The following is a 26,497-nucleotide window of genomic DNA, read 5'->3' on the forward strand; positions in this document are numbered from 1 at the left end:
GTAAGATTGATTGGGTTATTGAGTTTGAAACTGAGGTGATTATAACAGTGTCTGTAGATAAAACTAACATTGTCAACAGTAAGTAAATTAAAATATGACATTAGCTCTGAGACTCAGCCTGCTGTGAGAGGTGGCTACACAGGTTTACAGCTGTGAGACTACTGTGATTGCCATAACTGTCAGCCCACAATCAAAGACCAGGAGTCAGTGTCCACACTCAGACACCAGGAGTCAGTGTCCACACTCAGACACCAGGAGTCAGTGTCCATACTCAGACACCAGGAGTCAGTGTCCACACTCAGACACCAGGAGTCAGTGTCTGTTAAAAAGGCTGCCGCTCCTTTAAGACTGAGGGTACTGAGACTATCCGAGCAGCACAGAGTTTCCTAACTTTCAGTGTCCACACTCAGACACCAGGAGTCAGTGTCCACACTCAGACACCAGGAGTCAGTGTCCATACTCAGACCCCAGGAGTCAGTGTCCACACTCAGACACCAGGAGTCAGTGTCCATACTCAGACACCAGGAGTCAGTGTCCACACTCAGACACCAGGAGTCAGTGTCCACACTCAGACACCAGGAGTCAGTGTCCACACTCAGACACCAGGAGTCAGTGTCCACACTCAGACACCAGGAGTCAGTGTCCACACTCAGACACCAGGAGTCAGTGTCCATACTCGGACCCCAGGAGTCAGTGTCCACACTCAGACACCAGGAGTCAGTGTCCATACTCGGACCCCAGGAGTCAGTGTCCACACTCAGACACCAGGAGTCAGTGTCCACACTCAGAGACTAGGAGTCAGTGTCCACACTCAGAGCCCATGAGTCAATGCCATGGCAGGAGTACAGGACCCAGTTTGCTTGAATAGGCCACACTGGTCCTAGTGACATACACTGACATACACTCTCCATTCAGTAACTTGGATATAGTGAAGAGACGAGCAGGGAAGTGTGCAAGCCTGACGCAGGTACGCGCATATCTGTGTGTGTGTGTGTGTGTGTGTGTGTGAATATGACATAACAGAATTAGGAGATTAGTGAGCTCTGACAGTCCCCTCAGGCACCTCAGACAGTCTCCTGTCACTCACATTTGCTTATTTCCTCCATGATGAGGAGGGCTGGCAGAGGACCAGGCTGATCTCGTGTTTCAGTCATGCACTGATGACTGGAGCAGGGGCTTCGTACCTGCAGGACAAAAAGGGGGCAAAACTTTCATTCTTCTTGCGCTGATTCCCTAATTATCCATGACTCTCAGTGCTATGCTACAGCCCCAGGATATAAAAACTGTTCTCATGAGACTCAGACACATTGAGAAAAGCGATGCTCACAGATTGCTCCCTCTACAGACCACAGAGTGGGATTCCTCACAGCTGATATGAGAGCATCCAGGCCACTTTGCCTTTTCGTCAATGCTAATCAAAGTTACTGATCAGCGGCGCAGAGACAGAAGTGTCTGTACCTGTTCACACTTCAACAGGCATGATTACTCCAGTTTCAGGCGTCTTTATGGCATTTCCACATGTGAATATCCTTGACTACGATACACTGTAACCCAAGAGATCAGTGTCACATTAATGTCAGAAACCATCCAATCAGCTCTAATCATGTGGGATCCGACAGGACAGGAGTTTGGTGAATCAAAAAGGAGACACACAAACATAGACACACACACACCTGGAGTCAGTCAAAACACAAACACATACACAACCCCCCCAAGTCAGTCAAAACACAAACACATACACACACCCCCCAAGTCAGTCAAAACGCACACACGCACACACACCCCCCATGTCAGTGAAAATACACACACGCACGCACGCACACATACACACACACACACACACTCACCCCGAGTCAGGCAAAACACACATGCGCACACACAGACGAACACACACACACGCACTCACACACAGTCACCACACACACACACACACACTGACCACACACACACACACTCATACACACATGCACTCACACATACTCATACACACACACACGCACTCACACACACACGCTCACACTCATACACATAAACACACACACTCACCACTCACATGCACACACTCATACACACACGCACTCACACACACTCATACACACACGCACTCACACACACACACCTCCTTCAGTTAATTACTCCTCAAATGACTGATAAATATCCATTTAAAGTCATTAAGTGTAACATCCTGGGAGCTTTAAGTTCAAAAACAAATCTGTCATTCCTTTATTGGTATCATCAGTTTCAAATGAACATCACTGAATTTGAATGAAAAAGTGAGTGTTATGTGATGAGAATACACAAGATGTCAGAAGAGAGAAATAAAACCGTATGCAGTGTTTTCCAAAAGGATGCTGGGTGAGCTCCCCAGGGAGGGAGGGCACAGAGAGCTCCCAGTACCTGTGTGTGAGTCGGTGGAATGTTCCTCCTGCCGTAGATGCCGAGGAGTGCGTCACGGGAGAGCGACAGATTGAACTTGATGTAGGTGGGATGGTGCACAGAGATATGGAAACGCCAGAAAAGACCTGGAGGGATGACCTGTACCACCTGGGTCCCAATGTCCACCCCCCCACGGTCAATGGCTCGACCACGCTGGTATTTATCTGCTCACACACACACACACACATACAAAAAAAGAGCTGAGGTGAATCCAGAGGACAGATTATTAATAGCACACATAAGATACACTACACCAGTACAGTCACCGGTCATGCTGATGTAATTAACATCTCAATTAAAGCTGCATCTCCACTTTCATTGTTTTCTCAAAAACGAGTTAATGAAGATTCAAACCAGTCAGTCCAACCACATTGATCTTCCTGGACTTTTCCATTATGTAGCTGTGAATTCAACCTTCTCCACTTCTTTTGTTGGCTTTGCTTTATTGTCAGCTATATCTTTTCCACCCATGGTCCACCTCAACTCAGATAGAGGACAGATGGTTGCCAAGACCCTGAGTTGTTAGCAGACAAAGGCAAAGCGGACTAAAGCAGTGATTTATGAATGGGCCTGTTTATTCTCAATCTATAATGCCTAAAGCTTCCTTACTACAAATTACTAAGAGCCATTGAGTCACTGAAAGGTAAAGGCGATTACTCACTCAGAGAGTCAGTGCTAAAGGAGACATTCTCCCTCAGAGCGGATATGTCTCTGCTCAGAGAGACCAGGAAACACATTCAAGTTAAACAGCTATATGAGACTAAAGAACTCAAAAGAAATCAATCAAGTTTTACAGAGTGTGCATAATGCATGAGATATAGATCCTCTCTCTCACTCTCTCTCTCTCTCACTACAAACCACCCCCCCCCCCCCACACACACACACAACACACACACACACACACACACACACACACACACACACACACACAGGTAGGTGTAAAAAAAAAACAGCAACAACAAACCACACATAAAATTGAATTCTGCTGGAATGATGCAATAGGTACCGTTCACGAGAAATTCCAACATTTGGTGCTTTGTTGTTTGTTGGTTGAGATCTGGTTGGTTGAGTCACTAACACACCCAACATTTATATTTTTCTTGGTTTTCAGGGTCATTAAACCATTTGGTAAATACAACATACACGCTACACAGACTACAGCCTGTCATTCTTATCCATTTGGACAGAAACGCATCAGCCCGGGATGAAGCGGAGAATTTACGTAGAATGGCTTTTGTTCAGTGCGTTGGGTCCACACACTCATCTGCTGCCTGAGCACAGCACGAAGGATTCTGTACCTGAGGCCATTCAAGTTAATTGTTTAAATAATCACTAAATTGTTTAATTAAATACCTCTGTGTTTGAAGATACTTAAAAAAAAAAAAAAAAAAAAAAAAAAAAAACCTTTTCCCTTTTATTATACGGTTCCTCAGAATGCTGCAGAAAGTTAGATTGCATTGAATGGGCCATCCCAACGTTCGGAGGTCCGACATTTCTTGATAATGACCGCTGGAAAAAAAGGAATGACCGCTGGAAAAAAAGGAATGACCGCTGCCACTGGCACCGTTTTTTCTGCCTCTGATTCACATCTTTCATATGATTCCGCAAGTAGTCCGTTCACTAACCGCCCACTTATCAAGCTGCTACCGCGAGTAGGCAAGTTGAAACAAACTATCCGCTATGATAGCTTTCGCATTGTAGCCTAACCGTGGCCTGTTGTGATTTTCAGGTATGTCCGACAAGACCCCAAAAATGTTTCTGCGGGCAATAAAAGACAAAAAATGAATGGGGACATCAAATTCAACTATGCCGTTGGTTCTCTCAAACTGCACCATTAATGGAAACATTCAATTTAATGTCGGTAAACAGAATGCTTAGTCTATTAATCTGCAACAAGTTGACGAGTCTGCAGGCAGGTTCTATTTGCTAGAAGGACTATTTTCCTCCGCGGAAGCTACGAAACGCAATAAAACCATTCAAAGGAAATATTCTGTGAAGTTTCTTTTATCGTTTTGGCAGGTAACCGTACAATAAGCGGGATAATGTATAGTCCGCCGGTCATTATCTAAAAATAAATCCCTCGCAGGACGATAGAAGATACCTCCACTGCGCGTCGGGATCCTGTTTGTCCTGTCCAGATTTATTTTTCCATAATGGCCGGCAGACTATACATTATCCCTATATCCTTTATTTTGGCAGGAATCGGTTGATATTCTGATGTTGTGACAGGCTGCATCATTCTCACTGGCAGGTGTTCTGGTGATGAAGCGTGAGCTGTGCAGGCAGTTCCATCAGAGGAGCAGGCACATTTGGCTCCTGATCAAACAGCTGATTAACTATATAAAGTGGAAATAACTTGGACTGAAATCTAATGTCAATGGAAACATTAGACTACGGAACGGATGGGTTGGAATGACAACAGTCTAACAAAGACTGAAGCCAAAATACATGTGGATTTCATTAGGTGTCAGACAGATCCCAGATCCCATTTGACCTGTGCTGTGGAGCCATTCCAGTTAACTGGGGAATACAACAGTCCTGGAGGCCTATGTGCAATCAGAGAACAATGGGGTGCTTGAGAACTCCTTCAGAGTAAAAAATTACGGCCATCAGTCAATCTCAGGACCATGCGACTGTGCACCAGTCTATGGTGTTGAATGCTTCAAGCCATCCTCCCTCCGTTCATCACGGCCCAAAAACCCTCCATCCTCACTGCACCCACGCAGTCCGCCAGGACATTTACGTTCACAGTCAAACAAAACTCAGGTTTCTTACCTATAGAGAGAGGAACATGTTTTTCAGTTGAGTAACCCACTGACACCTTGTCTGTTTAGTTTTCTACTGAGAGACAAATATACAACTCCACAGTGGAATGTCTAGGATGTCTTTCCACACACACAGACAGAGGATGGGGTCAGGGCAGGGTTACAGGGAAGCAGGATATTGTTTAATATGGTAAGACGTTAGCACTTGGCTACAAAGCCAGATTTTCAACCTAGATGTTTGGTGATTAAGGTAATATTGCCTCAGTAATTCCTGTCTGAATCCGTGATCTTATACATTGTTGATATTCATGACTGCAGACCTGACTGGTAAAGAAAAAAAAATGACTGTTCAGCGGTGAGATGCCAGCCAATTCATTTGCACTACCCTGAGGTTATTCGGATAAAACAATTACACCTGTGACCTATTTCCAAAGGAACTAAACTGTCTTTTCAATTAACGTTCTTATTCTGGACTCTCATCGAGCCCCAAACATTCTGGCCTTTTAATACCAGGCGTATTAGACAGACAGAGCGAGAGAGAGAGAATAGAGCTTTTGTGAGGAACACAACCCGATCGGTTCAGACATGTTTAATGGTTTTCCAAAGAACTCGCCTTAGGAAGAATAAAAATATCAGAGAAGAGTTGGTCAATACAATTAAAGGAATTCAATTAGAAGTTTTTGAGCAGGTAGCGAATAAGACTGGGCCACCCCTACCGTTTCCTCACTCCCAGTTCACTGCCAAATTAACGTCATTGATATCAATGAGAGGACAGTGAGGAGATTGAGGAGTCAGGGAGGAGTCTGCTCTATTGGTCCATCAGGTTCATCTGGATTTGTTCAAATTTTAACCCCCTTCCATCAGCATCATTTTCATTTTCTTCAGTAAAACTGACTGTAATAACTCCCCCACTGACACACTTGGGTTGGCTCTCCTTTGTCACATAGGCTCAGTAATACATACTTCACACTGGGGGCATTCTCCACCTCGATAAAGCAGAATTTTATGTCATGAAAGTTTTGTTATGTTGGTGGTACTGTTGTCATTTTAAAATATGAAAAGACAGTCTCCCTGCTATGTGAGCCATGCCATTAGACTGTATCAGAACACAGCCTGATCAATAATACTGCTGTAGCAGAGAGCAGCCAATCAGCACAACGCACCGACAGAGCCATGTGGAATATTGATGTGCTCTTTCAAAATCCTGTCTTTGCTGAGGGCCCCCCGTATTTCACCAGCCTTACAAACCTGACCATGCCCCCAGCTCCCTGTTCCATACAACAAATCCAGCCAATTATTATAGCCAGAAATAAGTCCAGTTAGGCATTCTTTAGATGTTTAAATTCCTTAATGTTCTTATATATGACTTTAACATAAATAATGTTTTTATATATGACTTTAACATGTATAATGTTTTTATATAAGACTTTAACATGTATAATGTTTTTATATATGACTTTAACATATGTAGTGTTTTTATATAAGACTTTAACATGTATAATGTTTTTATATATGACTTTAACATGTATAATGTTTTTATATAAGACTTTAACATGTATAATGTTTTTATATACGACTTTAACATGTATAATGTTTTTATATAAGACTTTAACACAAATAATGTTTTTATATATGACTTTAACATATGTAGTGTTTTTATATAAGACTTTAACATGTATAATGTTTTTATATAAGACTTTAACATGTATAATGTTTTTATATACGACTTTAACATGTATAATGTTTTTATATAAGACTTTAACACAAATAATGTTTTTATATATGACTTTAACATATGTAGTGTTTTTATATAAGACTTTAACATGTATAATGTTTTTATATAAGACTTTAACATGTATAATGTTTTTATATAAGACTTTAACATGTATAATGTTTTTATATATGACTTTAACATGTATAATGTTTTTATATAAGACTTTAACATGTATAATGTTTTTATATATGACTTTAACATATGTAGTGTTTTTATATATGACCTTAACATAAATAATGTTTTTACAAGCAGATGCTTTTGTTTTGGAGGGAGCAAATGCATTTTCAAGGGCAAACCAAGGTGCTGCCATTATTCTATAGCTCAAGCCTTTTGTACTTTCTTTTTTCGAATTAAAACAAATTCATTACTGAAGAGATGAACGGTTCAGTTGTAGATAAAACTCTCATGTGCAGGAGTGCTTTCATGTGCACTTGTGCCAGTGTGACCAGGCAAGCGATTCATTAGAGCCAAAGGTTGCTTATCTGGGGAGGTGAAAGGGAATGAATGGGGAGCTAATTGAATGGCCTTTGAAGTATGCTCATGTTGAGTCAGTGAAGGGCTGGAGACACAGAGCACTCCCTCATTAGACACACCAGTGGCCTTGGTCCACATTCTTGACAAAATAAAATATTCATGATAAAAAAAAGCAGGTCTTTTATCCCAACTTTGTGCTCACTGATATCATTTGCCTGTTTAAGGGAGGATGGGGTCAAAGTGAGCGGGGCAGACTAAGTGAATACATTAGAAAGATGACTGAAAACAGAAGGCTAGGCAGCAGTGTCTGAAGACTAGCTCATGTTCATTTTACCAGTTCTTTGTGCCAACTCCTGTTAGCAGCAGTCAGAGATGAACAGAGCATTGATCTTAAATCCTCATGACAGGCCTCTCTCCTCAGACGTCATGTTGAATACAGTGTGGTTCAGAGGACTGGATTAACAGCCTGGTCTCCTCACAGCTGGGCCCATCAGCCAGTTCATACGCCATCCCCAGTATAACCAGTATATCTATGCTGCAGTCAACTCATACGCCATCCCCAGTATAACCAATATAACCACACTGCAGTCAGCTCATACGCCATCCCCAGTATAACCAGTATAACCACACTGGCAGGATCCATTTCCCCATTTCTCTCTCCCTTCTTCCCTCTCCTGCAGCTTTTCATATGCCCTCTGATCACATGGATTAATGCATCTTCCACTATCAAAGAAAAAGTCTGTGTGTGTGCCTGTGTGTGTGTGTCTGTGTATGTCTATAAGTGTGTGAGTCAAGTGTGTGTGTGTAATTGTATCTATACGTGTGTGTGTGTGTTTGTATCTCTATATGTGTGTGTGTCAAGTGTGCGTGTGTGTGTGTGTGATGTATGTGTGTATGCGCGCGCATGTGTGAATGTGTGTGTGTGTGTGTGTGTGTGTGTATTTGTGTCTATATGTGTGTGTGCGTGTGTGTGTGTGTGTGTGTGTGTGTGTGTTTGTTTGTTTGTGTGTGTGTGTATTTGTGTCTAAATGTGTGTGTGTGTGTGTGTGTGTGTGTATGTGTGCTGACACATCCAACTCTGAGCTCTACCTTATCAGTGTTAAGCCATGCTTGTGTCCCGTGGACTTGTACTGAGGAAACACAACACACATGTCCGCTGTGTAATGCAGACACTGTGAGTAATATTGTGACAGTGTTTTGATAACGTGATTACTCTATAGCGACAGTCTGACACACTCAGGGGGCGCTGTGTTGTCACGTGTGTGTCAGGCAAAAGGCCCAGGCTGTCACGGCACCGTGTGAAAGGGCTTCCCCTGAGAAAAGGACCATGCAAAGCATGCACAGAAAACGGTAACAAGATTAAGCAATTATATTAACCTCCTAATGAATTCATACTCATTCCAGGAGTGATCTCCAGACTTAAAAGTGCCCAACTTTAATGTAATCGTCATTAGCAGCCTGGTTACAGGGCTCGGGCTCTTAATCCAATAGCAGAGCTACAGAATCCGCTCAAACCAGATGAGATGGATCTGTGCCAGGCCTGATCTCTCTGTCACTGTGGTAGAACAGACAGTGATGACAACTCTGATTCTGTTCACACAGCTCTAACCCTAACCCTGATCCCTGATCCCTTGTCTGGTAACAGTACACACCAGACAAAAATAAATGAATAAACAAAAACAGACTCGCCCAGAAGAGGCAGCGACCTTCTCATTCAACACTCCAAAAACAGCTAGTCTGGAGGAGTCTGAGGGAGGGAATGGAGGTGAGCTGACCTCCTGTGGGGACTCTGAGGGTTCTGTCCAGGCTGTAGGTGTCCAGGGGCGGTAGACCGCTGGGTCCGCCGTCTGTTTCCACGCTGGGCTTGCGGAGGCCGTTCTCATAGAGCTGCGTCTCGGCCGGTCGGAGATGCCAGGTCAGGCCCAGCAGGTGGACCGCTGCACAAAGAGACATGAGCATTAACACACGCATTACATTCACTACGCTGTAGGGGTGTAACGGTACGTCACGCTGTAGAGGTGTAACGGTGCGTTATGCTGTAGGGGTGTAGCGGTGCGTTACGCTGTAGGGGTGTAACGGTGCGTTACGCTGTAGGGGTGTAGCGGTGCGTTACGCTGTAGGGGTGTAACGGTACGTCACGCTGTAGGGGCGTAACGGTGCGTTACGCTGTAGGGGCGTAGCGGTGCGTTACGCTGTAGGGGCGTAGCGGTGCGTTACGCTGTAGGGGCGTAGCGGTGCGTTACGCTGTAGGGGCGTAACGGTGCGTTACGCTGTAGGGGCGTAGCGGTGCGTTACGCTGTAGGGGCGTAACGGTGCGTTACGCTGTAGGGGCGTAGCGGTGCGTTACGCTGTAGGGGTGTAACGGTGCGTTACGCTGTAGGGGTGTAGCGGTGCGTTACGCTGTAGTGGTGTAGCGGTGCGTTACGCTGTAGGGGTGTAGCGGTGCGTTACGCTGTAGGGGTGTAACGGTGCGCGTATTTGGTACGGACGTGACAGTTCGGTGTGTGCAGTCGTACGGAGAATACGCGGTAGCCTATGTGCGAAGACTGATGAATGTAACGTGGAACCAAATTTCACCAGCGCAAGTCTCTCATCTCACACTCTCACCGTGGGTTTGTTCTCTTCTCTCCAGACTTAAAATTTGGGATCTGATTGTGGTGCAAACATATTACCACATAAGTTTTCAAGGACCTTGTTTACCGGTACCTTGTAGTAAGAAGCAAACCACATTTCTTAATGAATAATGGATGGTTGTCAATAGCCTATGATTGGCTACACGCCACCGTAGGCAGCCATGCGCAGACGTCACAAACACACGGATTCAGGACGGGCAGTAGAAAGGGTTGTATTCTTCACATAGATGGTACGGGTGTAGGAGGAGAATGTGTGTTTTCATACTTTGAAAATGTTTCCATCGCCCATTCAGCGCATTCAAAAGGGGGAAGAAAAGTCGTGAGTTCCATTCTGTGGCACCTTTAATGCACTACAGGCTGGACCAACGACCTCAGGGGGGACTGTGCAACACTAGGTGGAACAAACAGTAACGTGCACCACTGCCTGTTCAAAAGAAAAGAAAGAAACCTAGGCCTTATGCCTTTGGGGGGTTTTGTTGCTTTTTTTCCCGTTGTACCGAACTCGTACCGAACAGTAATGTGCAAATCTTGGTGTGAACCGAAGCGTGATCTTCTGTGTACTGTTCCACCCCTACTACACTGTATTACATTTTACTACATTACACAACACCCAACCAAAGCCGAATCACACTTAAAATACACCACACACACACACGCTCACACACACACGCACACACACACACACACACACACACACACACACGCACACATAGCTCATCCACTGACACACGTACCTCATCCACACACACATACACACACTCCAACATGAAATAGCCTAGTTTTTTTTCTGTTTGACACACCTTGTCCAGTTTATTGGCTGATTACTGTCAAGTGTGACGGAGGTGGGTAATTAATAGAAACCATCTGAAGTTGACCCTGATAACGCTTCTTGCGTATGTTGTAATGATTTTTACAAAGCACCGCCATGGAACCCACATCCAGACAGACTAACTCAGCAGCGCCCCCATCCCCCCCCCCCCCCCCCCAACACAGGATCGGCCACAGAAATCACAGGTTAGCCTAACGTACAATCTGAAAACCAGCCACCACCGGCTGTCTCAGGACCCAGATAACAGCTTAACAGTGGCTTTGTGACGGCTTTCTCTCTCTCTGCTCCTCTACGGGGATGCAAGAGAGATGATCACTACAACAGAGGATATTAACAAAATTACTCAGGTTCTCAAAGACCTTCACTACAACAGAGGATATTAACAAAGTTACTCAAGTCCTCAAAGACCTTCAGCACCGACTGCAGACATACTGACAGCTCTCTTTCTCACAGAACATTTCTGTTACAGCTCATTTAATGACATGTCTTGACTGTACACCACGGAGCTGTCAGAGGCTATTCATGTGGCCTTTTACTCCTTCAAAGATGACTTATTTTTTTCTCTTAGCAAAACAAAGCCATGGGGCTCATCTATTAGGAAGTTTACTACTGATTCTAACTTAACTGAGTTTTCACTAAACCTGCTTTCTGGAATACCCCCCTGATCAGTGCCATACAGAGCATACGACCCGTGGATTGTCAAGCGTTGCTTTGTTTGTCAGATCAAGACCAAGTTGAGACTACATCAAAGCCTTCCTGCATATTCCCTCTGTCTACCCAAAGCACAGTGCCTGGGCTCCAGTCCCCTCTGATCAGGAATATCTAATTAAACGCAAACTAGTTCAAAGCCATTTGCATCTGCTTTATTCGTCTGAATCATCTCTCTGGAAATATGGTAAACGTCTGCTGAGCTCAGAGAGATGAAACATATTTGATCTTACACTCAGAAAGGTACTACTTCTTGTTTATGTCCTTACAGGGATGTGTAAAATAACACACTGAAAGTACACATCATTTCACACTAATGTTGTCCTCTGTAGAGTGACTGTTACACTCAGGAAACAGACACGGGAAACAAACACAGGAAACAGACACACAGGAAACAGACACACAGGAAAGAGACATACAGGAAACAGACACACAGGAAACAGACATACAGGAGATAGACACGCAGGAAACAGACACACAGAAAACAGACACACAGGAAACAGACACACAGGAAACAGACACACAGGAAACAGACATACAGGAGATAGACACGCAGGAAACAGACACACAGAAAACAGACACACAGGAAACAGACACACAGGAAACAGACACACAGGAGATAGACATACAGGAAATAGACACACAGGAGATAGACATACAGGAAACAGACATACAGTAAACAGACACACAGGAAACAAACACACAGAAAACAGACATACAGTAAACAGACACACAGGAAACAAACACACAGAAAACAGACATACAGTAAACAAACACACAGGAAACAAACACACAGGAAACAGACACACAGGAAACAGACACACAGGAAACAAACACACAGGAAACAGACACACAGGGGATAGACACACAGGAAACAGACACACAGGAAACAGACACACAGGAAACAAACACACAGGAAACAGACTCACAGGAAACAGACACACAGGAAAGAGACATACAGGAAACAGACACACAGGAAACAGACATACAGGAGATAGACACGCAGGAAACAGACACACAGAAAACAGACACACAGGAAACAGACACACAGGAAACAGACACACAGGAAACAGACATACAGGAGATAGACACGCAGGAAACAGACACACAGAAAACAGACACACAGGAAACAGACACACAGGAAACAGACACACAGGAAACAGACACACAGGAGATAGACATACAGGAAATAGACACACAGGAGATAGACATACAGGAAACAGACATACAGTAAACAGACACACAGGAAACAAACACACAGAAAACAGACATACAGTAAACAGACACACAGGAAACAAACACACAGAAAACAGACATACAGTAAACAAACACACAGGAAACAAACACACAGGAAACAAACACACAGGAAACAGACTCACAGGAAACAAACACACAGGAAACAGACACACAGGGGATAGACACACAGGAAACAGACACACAGGAAACAAACACACAGGAAACAGACACACAGGAAACAGACACACAGGAAACAAACACACAGAAAACAGACACACAGGAAACAGACACGCAGGAAACAGACACGAATGAGATAGACATACAGGAAATAGACACACAGGAGATAGACATACAGGAAATAGACACACAGGAAACAGACACACAGGAAACAAACACACAGGAAACAGACACACAGGAAACAGACACGCAGGAAAAAAACACACAGGAAACAGACATACAGTAAACAAACACACAGGAAACAGACATACAGTAAACAAACACACAGGAAACAAACACACAGGAAACAGACACTCAGGAAACAGACACACAGGAAACAAACACGCAGGAAACAGACATACAGGAGATAGACACGCAGGAAACAGACACAAAGGAGATAGACATACAGGAAATAGACACACAGGAGATAGACATACAGGAAATAGACACACAGGAAACAGACACACAGGAAACAGACACACAGGAAACAGACACACAGGAGATAGACATACAGGAAATAGACACACAGGAGATAGACATACAGGAAACAGACATACAGTAAACAAACACAGGAAACAGACACACAGAAAACAGACACGCAGGAAACAGACACACAGGAGATAGACATACAGGAAACAGACACACAGGAGATAGACATACAGGAAATAGACACACAGGAAACAGACACACAGGAAACAAACACATTAAACAGACACACAGAAAACAGACACGCAGGAAACAGACACACAGGAGATAGACATACAGGAAACAGACACACAGAAAACAGACACACAGGAAACAGACACACAGGAGATAGACATACAGGAAACAGACACACAGAAAACAGACACACAGGAAACAGACACACAGGAGATAGACATACAGGAAACAGACACACAGGAGATAGACATACAGGAAATAGACACACAGGAAACAGACACACAGGAAACAAACACAGGAAACAGACACACAGAAAACAGACACGCAGGAAACAGACACAGGAGATAGACATACAGGAAATAGACATACAGGAAACAGACACACAGGAAACAGACATACAGGAAACAGACACACAGAAAACAGACACACAGGAAACAGACACACAGGAAACAGACACACAGGAAACAGACATACAGGAAACAGACACACAGGAAACAGACACACAGGAAACAGACACACAGGAAACAGACACACAGAAAACAGACACACAGGAAACAGACATACAGGAGATAGACATACAGGAAACAGACACACAGGAAACAAACACACAGGAAACAGACACACAGGAGATAGACATACAGGAAATAGACACACAGGAAACAGACACACAGGAAACAGACATACAGGAAACAGACACACAGGAAACAGACACACAGGAAACAGACACACAGGAGATAGACATACAGGAAACAGACACACAGGAAACAGACACACAGGAAACAGACACACAGGAAACAAACACACAGGAAACAAACACACAGGAAACAGACATACAGGAAACAGACACACAGGAGATAGACATACAGGAAATAGACACACAGGAAACAGACACACAGGAAACAGACATACAGGAAACAGACACACAGGAAACAGACATACAGGAAACAGACACACAGGAAGCAGACACACAGAAAACAGACACACAGGAAACAGACACACAGGAAGCAGACACACAGGAAACAGACACACAGGAAACAGACATACAGGAAACAGACACACAGGAAACAGACATACAGTAAACAGACACACAGGAAGCAGACACACAGAAAACAGACACACAGGAAACAGACACACAGGAAGCAGACACACAGAAAACAGACACACAGGAAACAGACACACAGGAAACAAACACGCAGGAAACAGACATACAGGAAACAGACACACAGGAAACAGACACACAGGAAACAGACACACAGGAAACAGTCTATCATGGGGAGTAGACATTTAGGATTAAAGAGCTCAGTATATTATAAGGTGTATGTTTTTTGGGGGGGGGGGGGTGTTTGGGGACTCTTTCTCTATAAGACAAAAAGTGTGTAGTATGATATAAATATAACATGATATAAAACGCAGAAGAAAAGCATCCTCATGGCTAATAAACACACTTACAACACACAGCTTTGAAAAAGACCCCAAACCTAACCCATATTCCACTCCCTATTCTACAGATCCTCTCACATTCAGTTACAAGAATCTTTCCAAAAAAGCAGTTACGAAGACGGTTTCCAAAGTTGAACTAAACTAAACTAAAATAACTGGTTTTGAATTTGTAATTAAGGTATGTGTGCTGTAGGCGTGACTTTGCCTCTTTTAGAAGCTGGTTTTTGAGACATATGTCTGACATGCTAAATATCTTGCTGTGTTTAATGAACATAATGTTGCCTGTCACAGCAGAACAAACATGTGCATTTTCATCAGTCCCATGAGAACTGGCCTCCTATCCCATCCACACCACTCATTCACTATGCTTTTAATCTGACTGGAGTTCACACGCAGGAGACAAAACTCCTCCATCAGACCATAAATTCGGCAGCTTAATTACCAGTCACGTTATGTTTACCCTGTCCTTTGCAAGACACAAAGCTTTAATGCCTCCGTACAACTTCATCTGCCTTTTACTGCTCTCAGATGGTCAAACTGACCCCAGTTCAGTCTGTGTCGGCCAAGCGCGGAGCTAAATGTCCTCGGCTTCAGGCTGCCATCATCACTCTTTTTTCTGTCTCCTCTTTCCTTTTCTCTTCTCACGCCGCTGCTGACCTTTGCTACAGCACTTAGGTGATGTTGTAAATCAGTCACTCGAGCACATGAGGGGAGGAATTAAGTTAAAATGCCTGGATGGTGCTGCGCTGAAAAAGGGACGCGTGATTCCCGCCCTCTGATGAGGCCAATTTTGTGGCCATATGGCAGACAGCGGCACTCCCCGGGCCCTGGGGCTGGCCTCAGCACACTGCAAATCACACTGCCAACAGACTACCAGAGAAATTACTGTGCCGCCTTTTCTACCCTCAAATGATCCACTTAAATTGTGGGCAAACAGAACACACCTTTCAGGTGAGATTCCGTTTGGTCTTTTGCACACAGTAACCGTGTTTCAGAGACGTAAGCACTATACTGCGTAGCCTGACCACTCACTGAGCATGTTTAAGTCAGCTTTAGTAAAATCGGCCAATCATTGACCTTTTTTTAAGATAGCTTTAGTTAAATTGGCCAATCATTGACCTTATTTAAGATAACTTTAGTAAAATCGGCCAATCATATGAGACAGGCCCATTGTGATCTGAGAAAGCGATCTAAGAAAGAGATCAATGTATTCAAGTCTTTTTCTGGAGTTTTATTTGCTTATAAACAAAAAACCTTGTAACATTTATTACAATTGGACCTGAAAAGATAAACTTGTACAGCCAGTGACAGCTGAATTCATGGAGATGAAATGTTGTTTGGAGGACCCTGTGCACTGAGTTCACACAGATGAGACAAGGTCTTATGGAGAAGGAGTACTGTCAGGAGTTTGGGATGAGTACTGTGGAAAAGAAATATACTGACAACTATTAAATGTTCATTAAATGTCCTGATAATAAAATATGCTCTTTCCAGTGTCACCAAAGCTCTGACCGTTCCGCTTTAATACACACCTATTTACAGTGAAAAAAAGAAAAAAAATCGAGCAGACAGCCATGGGAACACTGCAGAGCTGACAACTCAGAAAATCATCAGTGACTCAGATTTCTATTCTGAAAAAGCAGTCGGCAGGGTGGGGGGGGGGGGGGGGGTGATTACCAAGGACTGTCGCTTTACAGTCCTTGGTAATCAACACATTCATTCCATTTATATTAATATAGTGAATCATGTTCTACAAATATATTCAGTCAATTAACAATGCATTTGCAGTTTCTGTCCCTCTGAAAAGTAAAACACCAGTACATCTTAGAGAGGGCTGGCAAAATTCAACCCTTTTCCTGTGGAGAACTGTTACCTCAGTCTCTGTATAGCATGCATCCAGCTGTCCCTGACTTTGCCTGTTTTGGATTTGACTGGAGGGAGCAAATTATCCATTTTCTCCATTTCTTGCCTGTTCCCTCTGACAGGCATTAATCCGCTTTTCAGAGCTGACAGACACAGTCTTTATGGGTTTGCCAGGCTAAGTTTGCAGATCCACATGGACATAAGCTATGACTTCTTCATTACACAAACTGAGCTCTGGGGACTGGGCTGAATCAGAACCAGTCTGCCAGGTGAAGCTCTTTCGTCCGCACCTCATTATGAGTCCTGGGTAACAGGCCTGGATATTTCAGATGGAGGTCCTTTGAGGGACAGTCAGGGATGAGGTCACAGTGTGTCTGTGGGTAGGCAGGCCAGAGTAATGGGAGACATTAAAGCCCTAACTGTGGAGGCATTCCAGCAGCACTGCAGGCTTTACTGCGGTCGCCTGGCTCTGGGCATGCTCAGAGAAGCCCCATTCTCCATGAAGTCATCAGTACGGACCGGCACCAAGGCAGCTCTAAGGCCCAGATACCCCGACACAGTCAGAGCTATTCCTGAACATAAAAGAGATATAAGATAAAGACTATAAGAGGAGCCCTGTCATACTGCAGAGAACCTGAAGCAGACTACAGTTCAGTGGCGTCGTCAGGTCTGGTCATTCTGGGCTACAGCCCCGAATACTTTCGCCCTGAAAAAGGAGGTGATTATAGCAAAGCAGCAGACAGACTGAGTAACAGAGTGGAACTTGACTTGCAGCGTCCGAAGGAGAGGGAGGAATCAAGTGTTGCACAGTGCACACAGAGTCAGAAGATGCCTGCACCCAGTTTAAAAGCTCCAGTTCTCTCAGCCCCGGACTCAGCCCCTGATCTGTTCAACAGCTAGAAACGCCACTGACAACATCTTTCCTGCATCTCTGAGTCACAAGCTATGTTTGAATCTGAAAACATCTGGATCATCTGCAGGACAGGCAACCCGAACCGCACAGAACCACACTGAACCGCACTGAACTGCACTTTTGCTTAGAAGGTAGTTAAACCTGGTTGGTGCACTAATTGTAAGTTGCTTTGGTTTAAAAGTGTCTATTAAATGCCAAATTGTACATTGTAAATTGTAAACATACTGAACTGCACTGAAACGCAGTGAAACACACTGAAATACACTAAAACATACTAAAACACAATGAAACACACTGAAATACTCTAAAACACACTGAAACACACTGAAACACACTGAAACACACTGAAATATTCTAAAACACACTGAAACACACTAAAACACACTGAAACACACTGAAATACTCTAAAACACACTGAAACACACTGAAATATTCTAAAACACACTGAAACACACTGAAATACACTAAAACATACTAAAACACACTGAAACACACTGAAATACACTAAAACATACTAAAACACACTGAAACACACTGAAATACTCTAAAACATACTAAAACACACTGAAACACACTGAAATATTCTAAAACACACTGAAACACACTGAAATACACTAAAACATACTAAAACACACTGAAACACACTGAAATACTCTAAAACACACTGAAACAGACTGACTGTGATTGTGTGTCACTCAGTGAGGACCTCTTCATGCAAAATGCTGAGAGATGTCATTAAAAACCGCTGAGGAACCTGCTTTTCTCATTAAGAGCCAATTAGCGGAATCATGTGTCCGAAATTTCTGTTTGCCATAGAACACTGGCCAGGGGCTGGAACACTGAGGAAGAATCCTCGTGCGGGAATCTAAGGGAATGTCACGTTACCATAAGTGACCAGAACAGTTCTGAATCTCTCACCAGTCTGAGGATGGAGGCCAAAATTCCAGTCACAAGCATAAATGCAAAGGACGAGACAGGGAGAGGAGAGGAGAGTACTGCTGCTGACCCAGGTGACGGGGGCTAACACCTGGAGGATAAATATCACATGGACGAGCTGAGCCTAATCCCTGAGCGGGAGGGGCAAACAAGCTCTGCGCACTCAAAGGCCAGAGGCCACAGGTCAGCCTGTGGTTTATACATGTACCATTAGACCATAGGTCAGCCTGTGGTTTATACATGTACCATTAGACCATAGGTCAGCCTGTGGTTTATACATGTACCATTAGACCATAGGTCAGCCTGTGGTTTATACATGTACCATTAGACCATAGGTCAGCCTGTGGTTTATACATGTACCATTAGACCATAGGTCAGCCTGTGGTTTATACATGTACCATTAGACCATAGGTCAGCCTGTGGTTTATACCTGTACCATTAGACCATAGGTCAGCCTGTGGTTTATACATGTACCATTAGACCAAAGGTCAGCCTGTGGTTTATACATGTACCACTAGACCAGAGACCAGCCTGTGGTTTATACATGTACCATTAGACCAAAGGTCAGCCTGTGGTTTGTACCTGTACCACTAGACCATAGGTCAGCCTGTGGTTTATACATGTACCATTAGACCATAGGTCAGCCTGTGGTTTATACATGTACCATTAGACCATAGGTCAGCCTGTGGTTTATACATGTACCATTAGACCAAAGGTCAGCCTGTGGTTTATACCTGTACCACTAGACCACAGGCCAGCCTGTGGTTTATACCTGTACCACTAGACCAGAATAGAGCATTTGGAAACAAAGAGAGAATGAACCAATCAATACTGCTTCAATGAAGCATGAAAGGTCCTCTGTGCTTCGGCCAAACTCCTTCCAACGGGGAAAATTCTCAGGGTCAGCACCGCTCCTTCTCATGCTGCATCCGTCATTCTGACATTACTGAGTCCTATTGATTATCACCCTTTTCAGTCTGTTCAACCAATAGCCTCACGGACAGATATCCATTAGCATCCGCTAATGAAGTGAGAAAATCATGATCTCATCCTGTTCTGCAAAGAAAAGAATTCCCTTTTGTGGTTGTACTCAAATAGCACACCAATCACGTGCTGTTACATCAAACACACCTACGATGTACCTCAGAACACAACCACACCTTTATCCCAAGCACAACCACACCTTTATCCCAAACACAACCATACCGTTATCCCAAACACAACCACACCTTTATCCCAAACACAACCACACCTTTATCCCAAACACAACCACACCTTTATCTCAAACACAACCACACCGTTATCTAAAACACAACCACACCTTTATCCCAAACACAACCACACCTTTATCCCAAACACAACCACACCTTTATCCCAAACACAACCACACCTTTATCTCAAACACAACCACACCGTTATCTAAAACACAACCACACCTTTATCCCAAACACAACCACACCTTTATCCCAAACACAACCACACCTTTATCTAAAACACAACCACACCTTTATCTCAAACACAACCACACCGTTATCTAAAACACAACCACACCTTTATCCCAAACACAACCACACCTTTATCTCAAACACAACCACACCGTTATCTAAAACACAACCACACCTTTATCCCAAACACAACCACACCTTTATCCCAAACACAACCACACCTTTATCCCAAACACAACCACACCGTTATCTAAAACACAACCACACCATTATCTAAAACACAACCACACCGTTATCTAAAACACAACCACGCCTTAATCTCAAACACAACCACACCCTTATCTAAAACACAACCACACCTTTATCTAAAACACAACCACACCGTTACCTCAACACACTATTACATGTGACATTCATACACCTTTCCCTAAAACATGACCACACGTTCCCCTCATAGATACCATTACCTAAAACACCACCACCACCACACTGGCCAATGTGGGCCAGAGAAACAGCAGCACTTAGCACAGCCCAGATCGTACAAACAAGACCCATTCATATGTTCACACACCCACGCTCCCTGTCTGTAATGACGGCAGCACGCAGATTGGCTGCCGTCAGGCTGAGCAGCTTTGTTGCAGATGTGAGGAAACGTGGGCTGGCTGTCTTTAGCTCTCTTTATCAACACCCCTTTTCCCTGGGTGCTCCTTTGTCCTACACAAAAGAGAAGGCACACAGCTTCTCTCTTAGAATGAATCCTCCACAGGAGGGAGAGGAAGAGAGGACAGAGGTGAGATGCTCATGGCATGAGGGAGGTACAGTGAGAGAAGCCAGTTCTTCTCTCTTCCTGTAATTTGGTCATTTGTATGTCTTATACTGATTGCCGTGTGGTTCCTGGCATCTCAGAAAATGATTGCCATGCATTCAGATGTGCTCTCACCTTCCATCATCACCATGGCAGTGCGTTGCCATAGCGGCAAAGCCCTCTGATATCACTCTCCTCCCATTTGCATATTTATTTCAGTGGAGGAAGTGTTTCAATATTGAGTTTTAGCTTCGGCAAAAAATTAAGTTAAATGCCAACAGACCCAATTATATGCCTTCCTCCTGTGTAAATATTTTATACAGGTATTTCTCATTTGTTTTTCATCTGATTGTGCATCAGAGTATGTGTGAGAGAGTGTAGCATGACTGATGACTGAGTGAAAGGAGTTGACATCATGTGGTGATTACTATCCCCATGACAACACAGCTCACAACATGGTAACTGACAATTTCATAGTCTCCCTAGTATGAAAATGTGTCCAGTCAAGATTCAGGTTTCAACATGAACACTCAACACCTGAAAAAGGTTTTCATCCACAGGCCTGTGTGTGACCTCTAGAGTTTCTCTAGACTCAGCCCTGATGTGTATCAGTAAAAGAGTGAGCCGTAAATGAGTAAACATGGCTGTTTGGGCAGGACTATCCTGCTGTATCTGGCAGTGAAACCATCCACAAAACCAGTTACAATTCCCACTCTAAGAGTGAGCCTAGCAAAGGTCATGAGACTTGGTTTTTCTCCAGAGTGAAATGGCTGATTGGAGATGCCCTTACAGCATTAGATTACAGAAGACAAGCTGCATATGAGAGAAACACGAAAAACACATGAGAGAAACACAACAAACATATGAGAGAAACACGAAAAACACATGAGAGAAACACGACAAACACAAGAGAAACACGAAAAACACGAGAGAAACATGACAAACATATGAGAGAAACATGACAAACATATGAGAGAAACACGAAAAACAAATGAGAGAAACACGACAAACACATGAGAGAAACACGACAAACACGAGAGAAACACGAAAAACACGAGAGAAACATGACAAACATATGAGAGAAACATGACAAACATATGAGAGAAGCATGACAAACATATGAGAGAAACACGACAAACATATGAGAGAAACACGACAAACATATGAGAGAAACACGACAAACATATGAGAGAAACATGACAAACATATGAGAGAAACACGAGAAACATATGAGAGAAACATGACAAACATATGAGAGAAACACGACAAACATATGAGAGAAACATGACAAACATATGAGAGAAACATGACAAACACATGAGAGAAACACTACAAACACATGAGAGAAACATGACAAATATATGAGAGAAACATGACAAACATATGAGAGAAACACGACAAACACATGAGAAAAACATGAAAAACACATGAGAGAAACACGACAAACATCTAAGTGCTGGTCTAAATGTTGTATTGACTGGTCTGGAAGGCATTACATGCTACATCAGACCACCCTGACAGCAGCCACCCTGTTTTCAGTCATGCCACATGACTGCTATCCACAATGACTGTTACTGCACTAGACGGATTTACCAGGACAATGACTTACATTTATTTATCTCCACGAGTAATATAATATATTTATTTATCACCACAAGAAATATAATATATTTGTTTATCTCCACAAGTAATATAATATATTTATTTATCTCCATAAGTAATATAACATATTTATTTATCACCACAAGAAATATAATATATTTGTTTATCTCCACAAGTAATATAATATATTTGTTTATCTCCACAAGTAATATAATATATTTATTTATCTCCACAAGTAATATAATATATTTATTTATCTCCACAAGTAATATAATATATTTATTTATCTCCATAAGTAATATAATAATATATTTATTTATCACCACAAGAAATATAATATATTTGTTTATCTCCACAAGTAATGTAATATATTTATTTATCTCTACAAGTAATATAATATATTTATTTATCTCCATAAGTAATATAATATATTTATTTATCTCCATAAGTAATATAATATATTTATTTATCTCTATAAGTAATATGAAATGTAATGCTTGCTGTTGTGGTGTCCATCTCTGGTCTGCTTTCACATTCCCTCCTCTCACAGCTGAAGATGAACTTTTATCAGATCTGACCAATGTCGTGACGTTTGTCCAAAGAAGACTTGTGCTCCATCTGTCATTTTTAAACCTCATGTCTACTGTGGGAAGAACTTCAATATTACTAAGACACTTGTCACTGATGAACTGTCACTGAGGCTCTGGGGCCACAAATAAGCAGAGCAATACTGCAGAATGAAGATTTTCATTTACAAACGGGAAGCGGTAACAGCCTGGTCATTCATGGTCTAAGTGTGACACACAAGAGCTCTTTAAAACACACCTGTGTCATTCTTGTCACTGTCACCTGTCTGAACTCACATTCTTATTAACCTCTCCAGACGGCCAAAAGGGTCAGAAACAACGACCGCACGATAATGGCTGTCCCAATGTGTTAGTCTGAACAACTGGCCTGTACCAACAAACAGCCTATGAAACACTCTCAGGGCTCCAGCACAGGACACATCAGACACTGCGCACGCTCCTGAACATTTTACTTCCTACAATCTGTGCACAAAGTGGCCTAAAATAAAGTCTGAACACACATTGAAATAACGTGTGGACAGATCACACACTGAAATAACGCCTGAACAGAACACACACTGAAATAACGCCTGAACAGAACACACACTGAAATAACGCCTGAACAGATCACACACTGAAATAATGCCTGAACAGAACACACACTGAAATAACGCCTGAACAGAACACACACTGAAATAACGCCTGAACAGATCACGCACTGAAATAACACCTGAACAGAACATACATTGAAATAACGCATGAACACAACACACACTGAAATAACACCTGAACAGAACACACACTGAAATAACGCCTGAACAGAACACACACTGAAATAACGCGTGAACACAACACACACTGAAATAATGCGTGAACACAACACACACTGAAATAACACCTGAACAGATCACACACTGAAATAATGCCTGAACAGAACACACACTGAAATAACGCCTGAACAGAACACACACTGAAATAACGCCTGAACAGATCATGCACTGAAATAACGCGTGAACACAACACACACTGAAATAACACCTGAACAGATCACACACTGAAATAACGCCTGAACAGAACACACACTGAAATAACGCCTGAACAGAACACACACTGAAATAACACCTGAACAGAACACACACTGAAATAACGCCTGAACGGAGGATATGCTGGTTGAGCAGAGCTGCACAGCCGGGCCATGGAGACCAGAACCCGCACATCTGAGTGTTACACTTCCTCCACAAAGAACCCTGACAGCAACTGTGTCCTAATGGCACAGCAAGTTGGCTGTTCATTTATCTCTGTAACTGCATAATTAACTGGTCTACAGCATTAACGGAATACAATAGTCCGGCTCAGGAACGAATCTTTACTTGTGCTCTGTAAAATGTGACCTTCAGCAGAATGAGAGGGGAAAGAGAGAGCTCCTTAATAAAAAGATCATTCAGAGCACAGTGGGCGAAAGTTAGGCAAAGCTGGAGATCTCACGGTAGAGAGAGGAACTGACCAATCACGTAGGTGAGAAGCAGGGCCAGGGTTATGGTGATGGCAGAGGCGCTGAGGGCCGTGCACTTCCAGTTGCAGCACTTGTAGGTCTTGTTGAAGGTGAAGAGAGGCCTGGAGAGGTTGCTCCTGGGAAGGGGGCGTGGAGGTGGAGAGTACACGGTGCTGGAGGTGAGAGCATAGTTTTGGTTTGATGCATTCAGCAGCGCAGAGGAGCCCGAGCCATGTTCGAAAAGGAAGTGCCTGGCAAACCAAAACAACATTATACAACATTATGCAACATTATACAACATATTCACGAAGCCCACTTCCAATTTTACAGTCAAACAGTATACAACATATCCACAAAGCCCATTTTCACTTTAGATGACCTTTAGATCATTTTAAATATACTTTAGATAAGCTTAAGATCATTTAAAAATATACTTTAGATTACCTGTCTTTTGTGTAATTATGATACATAATTGAAACTTCCTTATTTACATTATTTACATGAAATAATACTGAAGCACATACATTCAAAGAATGTCCTGTATATGAACATAAAGAATGTCCTGTATATAAACATAAAGAATGTCCTGTATATAAACATAAAGTTACATTATATGCTACACAAGTACTATCAGAGCCAAGCAAGGCACAAACAGAACTATCAGATGTAAAACAGCGATCTCTAGACAGATGGCTGTGGTGTGACACAATGAAACATTTCACAGTGAAACAAAAGGCCTTCAGATGAATTCTTCTCCGGCATTTTAGAATGTCAAATTTAAAGTTTAAATCAACCCCAGGAAATCCTCCATAAATGCAGTGATGAGAATAATTCAGAGGAATTGGCTCACGGCAAACTCTGCCTCCATATGAATACTGTATGTAGACTAGAATATTCCAGAGTCCGTCTGCAGGGAATACACAGCTGGGCTCCTCCAGGGGGACATTTGTGCACCTGCAATTTTAACAGTATTTGTTGGCCACAAAAAAAAAGAAAAAAAAAGAGATGGCAGCCGTGGCTTGTGCCATACAGTCCAGCGGGGACATCATGAGGAGGAGCAGCTGTGAGGAGGCCTGACCTCGGCCGGGCTATGAGACATTCACACACAAGGTCAGATCGAGTCATAGAGCGAAAACCAAACAGGGCCTCATAGACCTACTCATTCTCTCCTCCACCTCCTCTGACACCAGCATTCAGAGAGAAGACAAAATGAAGCTGTATTTTTATTATTGTTATTATTATTGTTATTATTATTATTCATTTGACCATCCACTGGCAATGACACCACCTTACAAGGGTCGTCCCTTTCATCGAATGAATTTTCTTTTTATAATCTTTTACATTCCAAGATCTCTAAAGACAATATCCACATGCTTGTCCAAACAGCCTGAGGTCTCATGTAGGAAGCCATATTTCCCTGGAGAGCTCTCAGAGAAAATGAGCGTTACTGCACTTCAAGAGGCCCACTGCTCCAACCATCTATTCTTAACATTTACACATAATGTGCAGTGTTAGTTTCAATTCAAATCCCTACTCTCTTCATCAAAATCTGCATGTGTTACATTTTCAGACTCAGGATGTGTTAATCATCCAAAAGAGGAATGTTGTCTTTAATTAAGTGAAAATGCATCAGATCTCTATCACATGTTCTCTATCATCACAGTCAAGCATAGAGACAGCACAGATCTCTGTCACATGTTCTCT

General features: G+C 42.9%; 1 protein-coding gene across 1 annotated transcript in view; it reads right to left on the reverse strand.

Annotated features, from left to right (window-relative positions):
* LOC115805130 (teneurin-1-like) overlaps positions 1-26,497 on the reverse strand; it is a 133,649-nt gene that overhangs the window by 64,410 nt on the left and 42,742 nt on the right. The window contains exons 4-6 of the mRNA XM_030765610.1: positions 24,806-25,044; positions 9,225-9,386; positions 2,398-2,600 (exon numbers count right to left, since the gene is read on the reverse strand). Coding sequence (XP_030621470.1) covers positions 2,398-2,600; positions 9,225-9,386; positions 24,806-25,044 — 604 coding nt within the window. The remainder of the gene's footprint in view (positions 1-2,397; positions 2,601-9,224; positions 9,387-24,805; positions 25,045-26,497) is intronic.

This window comes from Chanos chanos, chromosome 2, assembly GCF_902362185.1.
Source record: "Chanos chanos chromosome 2, fChaCha1.1, whole genome shotgun sequence".
Taxonomy (NCBI): Eukaryota; Metazoa; Chordata; class Actinopteri; order Gonorynchiformes; family Chanidae; genus Chanos; species Chanos chanos.